Below are 12,592 nucleotides of genomic sequence, written 5' to 3'. Positions count from 1 at the left end.
ATACAATAGAACATTTTGGAACTCATGTACACAATTTACAAAAATTCCCAGATACAGAGTAGTTTTAGAGCAAGACCTGAATAGTCTGACAAGCATGGCTGCCGTTGTTGGTGAGGATAGCAGAGATGGCTTGCAACGTTCTTCCTGTCTCTCCCCATGCAGCTACCAAACTGAAGAGGCAAGCGCAGGAAAGTGCTGTCAAGGACTGTCCTGTGCTGTCATTCATTCCCGTGCTACGAACAGTTATCTCCAGAAGAAGGTGGAACAGGGATTCTAAAGATAAAAACACAGCAGTTTTATCAAATCACTAAATCATACCAAGTGATTTGCCAGTCAATGGAAAATTAAAGACAGAGAACACACGATACATCTTTACTTCGCTATTAAGTTTAGCCCTATTTCCACACAGAAAAGAAAGCACCCCATTTAAATAGGCCTACATCATCCTCTTCAGCCAGAAAACGTGAAGTCTTGATAATCACAACTGGATGACCTTTGAGGTCCTTTCCAACTCTGCTGCCATAGGCAGGGACACCTTGTCCTAGAAGATGTTGCTCCAAGCCTCATCCAACCTGGCCCTGAACACCTCCAGGGATGGGGCATCAAAGACTTCTCTGGGCAAACTGTGCCAGTGCCTCACAACAGGAAAAAAAATTCTTCCTGATATCTCATCTAACTTTCCCCTCTTTCAGCTTAAAACCATTACCCTTTGTCCTTCCACTACGCTCCCTGATAAAGAGCCTCTCCCCAGCTTTCCTACAGGCTCCCTTTGAGTACTGGAAGGCTGCTAGAAGGTGTCCTCAGAGCTTCCTCTTCTCTAAGCTAAACAACCCCACGACTCTCAGCTTGTCTGCATATGGGAGGTGCTCCAGCCCTATGATCATCTCCATGGCCTCCTGTAGACTCTGTTAGAGAGGAATACATTAGTAACGAACAGGCCAGAAGGAGTTACTTCACCTGTCTATTCAATATACCTCATCCCCGAGACGACGTGCAAGGATTGACCAACCTTGTCTAATATTTATCACAACTACCCATGTTGAAGCAAATGTCATTTTTTCAGAAACAAGCATTTCAATTCAAAGCTTGAAAAATTTTGATTGTATGCCTGTTTTCAAGCACTGTTTAACAGTTGAACATCTGGAACAATCACGGTATGAATAGAAATCCACCTCGATTTTTTTGATAAGGCAGTAACCACAAAGCCTTCTATGTCGCTTTTTAACAATATGCATCAACACAAAATAGAAGCTTTCTGTAACAAATCCTTATCATCTTTTGAAACAGAAAAACGTTGAGCCATAACACAGGAAAATAGAAAGTCTTAAGTTATATGTTTTAATGGTTCTATTTTTAAACAACAGATGCTACAGCTTTGCCTTCCTTGCAGTTCTACAGACCAATAAAAACTATGAATTGGAAAAGGATGTAACCAATCTTACACTCAAAACTATCAGGATTTCAACTCTTATTTTCAATATCATTAAAAGCAAAATGAATTTTCAAGAAAAATTATGGATAGCCAGAAGAAATAAAAGCGAGAATCTTGACTCTTTATTTAGTAGCTTTATGTAAAATACAACATTAAATAGCTAAGCTATAGATTACAACAGCAGATTGTCAGAGAAGTTAACTGTACAACTACCTTTTTTATCCCCCCAATCAAATCTAGTATTTTATAGCTTTATAAAACAAATTAATCACAATTACTATGGTTTACTATATTTCAATTACACAATTACTCGGCATTACACAGCAACAAAATACCACATATATGTATATACACACACGGAGCTTTCCATGCCAAAATTCCTGTTCTACAGAAGACTAACGCAGACAAAGTACCGCTTATGTGCACCAAAAGGAGTTTACACTCGAGAATCATGTCAGTCTGCTAAGAACCAGCACGTTACTATCTCAATCACTTGCTAGGAACCATTTTCTTTCATACAATACAACAATAGATGCATATTAATACAAATACAATAACAGATGAGGTATTACCTAGGACTTCAGGAGGCTCTGACTGCAGGCCTTCTGGTTGCTGGCCCTGGAGCACATTAAGTAGGGCTTGTAGACTCCTGAGACACAAGGATGGGTGAGAAAATCTTGTCTCCTTTATCAGTTCAAAGACTTCACATAATCCAACTTCAATGATCTAAAGTAGTACAGATATTTCAGAAAATCCATTAATGTATTATTTTTGGATCTTAACCAATAAAGGCATATCTCAGTGCTCACAGAACAAAGCAATGATTTGAGTAACAAAAATGTAAGACAGAACACAGTGGTAATTCAAATGAGAACTGAAATCTAGAATGTACCTAACACAACTGTATGAGCAAATATTACAAAGAAATAATGCTATATGAAAAAGAATACCTAAACAGAGTAACCGTTACCTGAAAAAATAAGGAAACTTAACATGTTTTGGACATGGGCCTTTGAGCCCTTGTAATTTCTGTCGAGGTCACACAGAGAGACCTCAGTTGTCCTTCCCTTTTTCTTGCTCGTTAATATGAAGCAACAAGCTAGAACTGGCTTGCACTCTGACTTCCTGACTAGAATGACAATACATTAGACAGCTGATGCTTCCCCCTACAAAACCTCTGATATTGTTCCTGTGACAATGTAAGAAAATAAAGATTATATACTTGTCATTAAAAATCCATATGTCCTCATCACAGACGTGCACTATGCCAACAAATAAGAGCGCTTACAGCCACTCCAACCTCTCCCTTCTTTTAGCATTCCTGAATATTCTATGATCACAATTATACTTCTCTCCACTGACTATTACTTTCACTTCCTTCCCAAACTTGGTACAGAGTAACAGAATGCTTTGGGTTGGAAAGGACCTTTACAGGTCATCCAGTTCAACTGCCTTGCAGGAGCGGAGACATCTTTAATCACCATCAGGTTGCTTAGAGCTCCATCCAACCTGACCTTGAATGTTTCCAGGAATGGGTCCTCCACTACCTCCACGGGCAACCTGTTAAAGTGCTTAATTGCTCTCATTGTAAAAAATTTCTTCCTTATACCCAGTCTAAATCTACTTTCCTGTAGTCTAAAATCACTACTCCTTGTCCTTTCACAACAGGCCTTGCTATAAAGTCTGTCCTCATTTTTCCTACAGGCCTACTTTAAGTACTAGAAGGTCGCTATTAGGATGTAATAATGACAAGAATAGAAGAAAAATGAACAGGCGTAACTCATTACGAATAAGCAACTGTAACTTCAAAACTCCCCTATGTGTCTCCAGAGTACAGCCCCACTGTCTAAAGTGTTCAAACCCCTGAGTAAAATACAAAGAAAAATACTGAAAAGCAAAAATAAATAAAATCCTCGATAGAACTGCTACTCATGCTTAAAACATATCTATTCTGACAGTCAGCTCTAAGTTCTGCTGGATGCCTGGTAACTCTCTTTACTGTCATTCAACTTATTTTGATTCCTGTCTTTCAGAAGTTATTTTACCACCTGTTTGATTTTTGGAGGAAAAAGAGAAACATAATCAAATCAAGTCTTCAAAGTGCAAAAGCAATTTTCCTGCAAATTGCACTTCACATTTCAGATCCTCAATGGAGTAGGGGGAAAACACATGGCTGGAATCTACAATGAACAAAACCTGTCAACAAAATAACAGCACAAGTGGTTTCTCCAGGTTCCTAAGCTCAGCATCATCAAGCTCACTGACAGCCGGACTTGATGACCTTGGAGATCATTTCCAACTTTAATGATCTTATGATCTTGGAGGCTAAAGAATAAAATACACTGTACTACATTTTTAGAAATACCCTTTTCTTTTCAGTGACAGTATTCCCGAGAGAAACTGAGAAGCTTACTCTATTCTTCCCAATCTTGAGACAGAAGTCTTCATCCAGCAGCTGACAGAAGCAGCTGGAGAAAGCACAGAAACTAACAAAACAGAGAAAATAATTTTCATGACAGTGGGAATCAATAATGGAGAGTTCTGCTGAGATTTTGCCTGATCTGTCCAGGTTTTGGATTGTTTTTTTTCTAGCAGCCAAGATCAACAGACTGGGCAGGCTTCTTAAAACACGTCTCTTCACTTTAATATATACATATACATATATACACACATGCATATTCATATATAATATATACATAAAATAGAATCATAGAATGTTTGAATTTAAAGATCTTCCTGTTCCAACTGCCCTGCCATGGGCAGGGACACCTTCCACTGGATCAGGTTGCTCGAAGCCTCATCCAGCCTGGCCTTGAACACCTCCAGGTACAGAGCATCCATGACTTCTCTGGGAAGGTGTCTCAGCCCATGTCAGGGGTGTTGGAACTAGGTTTTCTTTAAAGAAAAGATTTCCTTCCAATTCAAACCATTCTACAATTCTAATTTCCAAGAGTTCCAACTTTACCTTTCATAAAATATCTAAATGGTATCATCTACAAACTTCTAATTTTCTAAGCAACTACATCATTCCACATAACCACTGCTTCAACAATCTTTTTATTTCAGCACATGCATTTTTTAGAGAAAATACAAACAAGGAAAGTGACTCAACACGATTTTAGACTCAGAAGAATAACAAAAGGAAGGAGGACTCATAGCATTAATAAACCAGCAATAAGCAAAACTGAATGCACAGTGGCTATATGGTACAAAATAGGTGAATCAAATTTAAAAAATTAATTCAGTAACTCAAATATAGATTATTTCTGACATTCCATCATTAATTCTACTATAAGAATAGAAGTAGTAGGTAGTGAAAACCTACCCTAACTTTTAAACCATAGTGTCCAAAATCTTCATGTGCATTACTATCTACAGTTATCAGTGCCAAAAGGCACCAAAGGCAAAAAAGGGAACGATTAAAACAATACAGTAGTAAGAATAATCAAGTTACTGCAATTACATCTATGTCTAGCAAATAATCTTAGAAACACACCAGCAAGTGATTTTTAATAATAGTAAGATTTATTCCTTCTGGGGGGCAAAGCAAGAGAAAGCGTCCTTTATCACGATCAGTGACAGATGCAAGAGCTTTCTTATCTGCATTTTGTGTAGAGTTATGAGGCTTCAGCTTATTTTCAAGTAACAGTATTTATAAAGCAGCACAAGTTAAATGTTAACTTGACGTTTACTTGACTTTAAACTTAATTATAAGGAAGGAATATCTATCTTCTTCATTCATCAAATCAAATGATTTTAGACTAGATGGACTACAAATAAAACTATCAATATTTTCTGACCAGCTGGCTTACAAGGCTAGTCTCTATTCCCCACAAAGAACAAAAATATTAGATCACAGACATTGTAAATTCTAAGCAGTATCTAGTTACTTGCCTTTGGGAGTTTAATAGGTGGCTCTTTGGATTCTTCCTCTTCATCGCTGTCTGAATCCCCACTCTGTACACTGTTCTTTGAAGCCAAAGATACGGATGCTTCCTTTTTTTGCCACTCCAACACACAATGGCGGACATTGCAGTAAACATTAAAAGCTGAAGGGTTACTATGTAATCTGATATCTGGTATGGTTATTGTACTGTCTAGGTTTTCAGTCTGAAAAACAAGATTAGATTTAGAGTTTATTAGAAGCTTCAAGCTCTGCTAAATACAAGTAACAATCTCAACAGTCTCAATAACTTTGGCCAACCAAATGATTCTCAAACTGGAGACTGAACATCAGACAGGGGTAAAAAAGTGGAAGAGGAAGAAATTGCAATACATCACATCTAGCTTTAGTCTCTACCTCTCATAATCTCATGAGGAAACTGGGATGGGAAATGAGAGCAGCTCAGGCTACAGAATGGTCCAAACCTGTACCAGTCAAAAGACTAGCACAATTCAGGGTTTATGTTCTTAACAGGGATTAGTTGGTTTCTTTGGTTTTTTTAATATTATTATTATTACTAAATTTTAAAATGCATTATTTGTTACTATAGTTGTTAATTTCAATCTATTGGTAAATAATAAAAATTTGTTTGCCAAATGCATATTAGATATTAAAAATACCATTAGCTGTTTTGTGTTAACATGAAAAGAGCTGGCAAGTTCAAAAACTCCCTCGGCAGGATGCTGTGGATAATAAAAACCCAGTTGGCAAACTACTGAACAAAAATCCATCAAGGTCTATGCTATAGACACAAGACAATGACCACATAAGGAGAGAAGGCCTGGATCAAGAGGGCAGGCCAAATTTTCTTGAATATGCGAAGCAAATCTTCAAGAAGCACTAGGTTACATTGAGTTAGAGTCCTCTTATATTTCCTTTTATTTTTGACTATGGTATTACTCTAACTGTACAAGCAAATTTTTGCAAATCCTTCCTTTCCATTGTTACTACAAAATTATTGCAACCTAAAACATTAAGAAACAATGGTTTTCTCTGTAGCCTATTTTACTTAACAGAATTTCCATCATTATAGATTGAAAGACAAGTTTAGTCCTTGTTCAACATGAATATCTTTCAAATAATACAACTGCTGTTAAAAACCACAAAACATTAAGCAGTGCAAAAACTCAGGATACAACCTCATGTTATTCCAGTATCAAACTGCACTAAAACAGATTTGGACTGATACCAATGCTAATGAGCTATTACGTACTTTAAAATGTATTTGGCACCAGAAAACTAAACAGTGATAACACATGACTCTTCTGCATGTCAAATAGCCATACACATACCCCAAGAGTTCTTACAGCTGCTGTTAAGGCAAACATACAATATCAGCTTTCAGCTTTAAAGCTAACTAAGCTGAACTGCACAAGTTAAAAAATTATTTAAGTTTACTATGTGTTTCCTAGTTTCCCGACAGTTCCAAGAAGAGAAAAGTATCTGGATCCTCTGAAACACTTCTACCTGAAGTTCACTTACCTAATTAGCATCACATATCGTAATAACTTCTGTGAAGTTTCCATCCCAGTTCTTGTCAGGAGTTCAGCCTAAGCTTTGTTCCAAAACAGTGCAAGTTCTTCATCTTCTGTAGCCTTTTTTGAAGTTGGTTGGCCAAATTGTTTAACCAGCACAGATAATTTTAGACATTACAATGCTCCATATCCATGTATGCTTTCTTGGCTGTTAATAAGCTGGGTAATTTTCAGAAATAAACTCCTTCCTTATTCTCAATACTTTACAACTACTAAAAACTTACCTAAAGCTTTAGTTTGTAACCAGTAAGCACTTTAACCACTCTACCTTCCTGTGTTTAGTGCCTCACTCTAATGCAGCAGTGCACAGACTATAGTTGTAGATGTTAATCTCCTACTCAGGCTTTAGCACAACATAACATTCTCCAGAAAACCCTACTCTATCTGAACACTGTAGCATTAGAATATATGACTCGGAACTAGAGTTCAATTCCAGCTGTGATGTTAACCCACTATTTACAGTTCTTACTTCATATATCCACTTTCCCTTCACAATACCTTATCTCTGAGAATGGCAACTTCTTTGAAACTAAAAGCATCTCATGTTCCATCCTGTTACACACTTGGCAAATAGAAGAATAAGTCCCTGAAGAATAAGTTTGAAATTCACTACTTGGCTTTGTCAGTTTAAAAATGCTGGCCTTGTAACTGTACTAAGTGGACCCCTCCCATGGCAGAGAGTTGGAAGTGGATGACCTTTAAGGTCCCTTCCAGCCCAAATCACTCTGATTCCATGATTCTCATTGAATACTAACTTCTTGGGTTGTAGAAAAAGGTTAAAATTCAAAGATAATTATGACTTTTACTGTTTAGTGTTTTTCATTTGAGGGAGAAAAAAAACCTCAATTGAATTGGCGTTAAATGAATTAGCATACAAATGCTTACCATATCTCAAGAGAAAAGAAAGGTGCTGAAGGACAAGACACATTGTTTCTAGTTAGAAAGTAGGAAGGAAAAGTCCAGTGATTACATTGTTATCTCTACTCCTCTGCAAATTTCACCATAAGGTAAAAAGCACTGATGATGTATTTGCGACTGATTTGCTCGTCTCCGAGGGGCTTTAACTATAACGCTTAGAGTTTCCACATCTTCAAAACAGACATCTGTTCAAAAGTGGAGGTATATGAGCAGGTTGTATAAACATCAATTTCTTAGATTTCTAAAAGGCAGAGATGGAGCGGATTAAAAAAAAAAAAATCAGAAAAGCTTTCTGCCCTTCTAATGCTAACATTTGGTTAGCAGCTTCTCTTCCCACTCTCATTTTTGCCTTTTTTTTTTTTTCATAGCGGTAGTAGAGAGGATTCAAAACAGAAGTTTCATCCGTGTGAGGTAAATTTTTCCTTTCCAGATTACAACAGATCCATAACTTCACTGCAGTCAGATGCACTGACTGAGTTTGGAAACTGGGACTTAAGTTCATCCCATCATCAACTAGAAATTCTCTTTTCTGCAACTCTTGAGAGCCATGGCATTGGGTCACTCTTTTACACGGCCATACCAGCTTTCCCGATACCATGAGATTGGTGCTCCCAAATGCACAATGTTGTTACGGGGTCATAGATTTTAAGGTAAACAGATCTCTCTGAAAATCCAACCACTAACTCTACCTACAAAACCCCACTTAGTAACTCTTATCCCAAATTAACAAAGTTTATTTTAACTTACAACAATTCATTTGATGATGTTGCACTTCCCATTGACACAAATTAGTTCTATGTTGTCATGGAAAACAGCTGAACATTAAGTGAAAATGTTCATCAACTTTTAAGAACTCAGTGAAGCAAATAACTAATTTTGTGCAGATCTAGGATTATTAATAATCTATCAGATTGCTCTTGAGCTATGCATGACATTATTTCAAGAAAAACACCCATCCTGCTTGTTGTCTTGATTTTAAGTGTATTAATATCCACAGTTGGGTGAAACAATTTTGTGACGCTGTGGATAAGGTGAAGAGCAAAGACCACTTTTTTCTGCACTTCTAAACGTCCCTTTCTTAATGGCTGCTGGAACACTGCAATCCAAAGCACTCACTCTATTTAAGAATGACTAGGAGCTCAGCTTCTGGGATATCTGAGCAGAAGACAAGATGATAGGCTCTACTTTTTTTTTTTTTCCTCCCAAAGGATTTGGTTTCTCAGAATATGAAACTGCTATCACTTTCAAAAAGAATGGAGCTTCAAGACTGGAAAACAGAATTACATGCTTTGATTTAGTGGTTTTCATATAAGCTGTAATAAGCGGGACATTCTGAAAACTTTTCTGTTTAACTTGGTATAATCATAAATCAAAAATCCACCTTAAGATACATGATGAAGCACAGAATCATAGAATGGTTTGGGCCAGAAGAGACCTTAAAGATCACCCAGTTTCAACCCTCCTGCCATGGGCAGGGACACCTTCCACTGGATCAGGGTGCTCAAAGCCTCATCCAACCTGCTCTTGAACACCTCCAAGTGTGCAAACATACTTAACAGATAGTCAGTATTCATCACATCATCTATCTTGACTGCTGGAAAGATTTACTTGGGCTAGATACAACATCTAAAATTAACTTTTGGTGGAAAGGAGGAACAATTTTTAAACATCATGTCAGTCTTACAAAACGTGCAACACTAAAATTTTGAAAGAGATTCTCAACTCAAACCATACAAGGCAAGGTAACGGCGATTAAGGTCGTTTCAATGATCAGAAGAACTAAGCCTTTTTTTCTAGAAAAATAGAGAGTCTGTAAAAGCAATAAACTTAAATCTCTCACAAAAGTTTTCTGCATTTTAGACAGAAAAACCAGAAGATGACAATATTCTCCAAACATTTAAGATAAAATTAGAAAAGCCTTTTTCTCTTGAAGTCTTGGAAGACACTGAAAAAAGAACAATTCAGTCCACAACTACTGAATAATGAAATCTAACTGCAAGTGTGAGAAACTGTAATACCAGTGTAAGAAAATGATGAACATAGTTTTAATACATGAAGGTAAAATTTCATTTCTTGTGTGTTATTTTTTTCTAAAAGCTAAGACGCTGTCTTAGAGGGAATGAAGCACAGATGACCATACCTCAATGTGTGAACTTGCCCTTGTAGACATGTGGTCCCTGCTAAATGGAAGGATGTGTTAAGTAGAATTGGTTAGATGGCACAGATTCATAAAACAGAGCCACCAGAGTAACAAGTGCTCTTCTCTCAGTTTGCCTTTTGCAACATTCCAGTGCTCTCAAGGAAAGAAGTGTGAAACCCAAAACACTCTGGTTTCCTTTACACTTGTCTCACATCTAAACAAGCTGTTTTTTTCCAATTAATGAAATCCACATATATTTTACTGTCTGACTCATTTCCTTCCTCTTGATCCAGATGATTGCAATAATGGTTTATTCTCAGACATGATGGAAATAGACTATACAGATAGCTAAGGCTATAACCACCGTCTGATTTAACCTATGACTAACAGAGCACAGAATCTCACCAAATTCTTCTCTGAATAGTTCAAACTTCTCTTAGAAAGGGATGCCCTCTTGAGGCTGCAGCACTAAATAATACAAAATGCCACTGAAAACACTGCCAAATTATTTGAGAAGCCACATGCGTTTTTAAAGAGACAAATATTTATTCCAGGTTATCCACCTTATACATCTAATCATAAGCTCTAATAAATTTGCCTGCTACAGGAACCACCCTTTCCCAGGTTCTATTCCTTCCATTTGTTAAGCCAAGAAAGCCAGTGTTTAAAACTTATGCATAATGTAAACAGGCAGACACTTATTACTGGAAGTAAATCCTCTGTCTCTGGAGAACTCCAGTGTTTCAGTATTCTTCAAATAATGCTACAATAGCGAAGGATTGTGAACTCTGGCTTTCCATCTAGTCTCTCAGAACTTTTATGAGTTAAGAGGAAAGTGGGAAAACTCCAGGGGGCAAAAGGGGAAGAAGCAGAAGCGGCAGTATTCATAGGGTTAAATAAGTTACATTGCATACAATCTTCTCATGACAATTATGTTGTTCATTCTCCCCTCCCCCCGAAAAAAAAAGAAAAACCACAGTGAAAGGGGTAGATCCAAGGTGCTACACCTACCTCTAATAATCACATATTTGTTTTCTATGTAAAAGTCAGTCTCCTCAGCACTAAGTTTGTAAAGCCAAAACACATTACACCCACATAGAAAACTAAACCACAAACACAAAGTTAACAGCAATTCAAACACATGTGATCATAACATGACCCCAGCTCAGAAAAAGAATGAGGCTCAAAGTACTGGGCTGCACGAAACACCTATTATGCTGAAAATATTATAACATTTAATGCTTAAATGGTGGAAATTATTTCCTTCCAATTTCTCAATGACTTCTCTCCTCTTCAATTATCATTTTTAGTAAGTGTAGGATATAAATAACAAAATTTGGGGCTCCTTCAGCTTATTCTTAAATTAAGGCCTTCCCTGCCTCTACGAAACATGTTAAGAGAAAGCTACCATCTCTGTTCAGACTAGAAGACCCTAGGTCTTAAAAAAACCCCTGATGTTCACAAGCTCTCCTGCTCAGAATATCCTATTATATCCCTATTATAAAGGGTTCAAATGGAAGAACATTTTCCTGAGAATACGTGTATCTGCTTTTTCCTGAGAATACGTGTATCTGCTTTTAGATATTCCAGTACAAAAACAATCACTGGGCTTATTCTGCACTGATAACTGTGGAGGGACGCACAGAAAAGCATATGGGGGTAAAAAAACTCCAATAAACAACAAAGAAAGAAACAACCAAAACAAAAAACCAAACCCACCTTACTCTGTCAGTAAACAAAGTCTGATAGCCTAAAGATATGAAGCTGATTTTATCTTTCCCCTCTCAAGTACATTTTTCAGGAAATACACAATTTCCTGCTATCATGCAGGAATAAGCTGGAGTGCTTTTCTGTAACTCAGTAACTTGGATGGAATATCAATGCTCTGCTGTTCAACGCTGGCCTGCCTCAAAGACTGTCTGGCATAGAGGAACCACCACAAGATATGAAAAAAACCAACCCATTATGCTTTTCAAAGGCAGAAAAATCTCACTTAATGCTTCAAATGGAAGTTGTTTGTTATACAAAAAAAAAGTCATGAAAGTAACACTCTCTAGGGATGAGGTGCAGAGATGATCAGTTAGTGCCAAATCTATAACTACTGACAAGAATCAGCCTTTAATATGTCCATGTTATCTTTGTCCATTCAGAAAGAATCCTGCCAATCCATTTATCCAATGCAACTAAATCCATGAAGCACATCTGACTGTTAAGTTTGTGAAGAACAGCAGTTCTAGATTTAAATTCCTCCTAGGCAATTCAGCTAGGGCACTACTGTCCAGAAAGATAAGGCTCCCTTCACATAGTAACAAAGATAAAAACTTAAGAGTTATCTTATTTTAAACCCACAATTTCTGCAAATTCTAACACGACTTTCTGCACAGACAGTGGGTTTGATAAAATCATGAAGGGAATGGGGCTTAAACTTCTAAGGTCATAACAACCGAAGAAAGGGCTCAAAAAATCAGTTTGGACCAGAAATATTTCACTGTATGGTACTGGGAACAGTAGTGAAGATAAGCCCCTTCTGTACCATAGTCTGGAGCTGCACTGCTTGAGATAAGCAGAACAATCTGGTAGGTATCCAAAAAGGCAAGACCAAATGAAGAGATAGAGGGCTTGCT

The 12,592-nt window shown here is 37.2% G+C and overlaps 1 protein-coding gene across 1 annotated transcript in view; it reads right to left on the bottom strand.

Annotated features, from left to right (window-relative positions):
* The window catches only part of MYCBP2 (MYC binding protein 2), a 184,012-nt gene that overhangs the window by 144,363 nt on the left and 27,057 nt on the right, over positions 1-12,592 (bottom strand). Inside the window, exons 3-5 of the mRNA XM_069879988.1 lie at positions 5,327-5,542; positions 2,005-2,158; positions 77-273 (exon numbers count right to left, since the gene is read on the bottom strand). Coding sequence (XP_069736089.1) covers positions 77-273; positions 2,005-2,158; positions 5,327-5,542 — 567 coding nt within the window. The remainder of the gene's footprint in view (positions 1-76; positions 274-2,004; positions 2,159-5,326; positions 5,543-12,592) is intronic.

This window comes from Phaenicophaeus curvirostris, chromosome 1 (assembly GCF_032191515.1).
Source record: "Phaenicophaeus curvirostris isolate KB17595 chromosome 1, BPBGC_Pcur_1.0, whole genome shotgun sequence".
NCBI lineage: Eukaryota > Metazoa > Chordata > Aves > Cuculiformes > Cuculidae > Phaenicophaeus > Phaenicophaeus curvirostris.
Note: the sequence above shows the minus strand (reverse complement) of the source record. Positions and strands in the feature narration are given on the sequence as shown.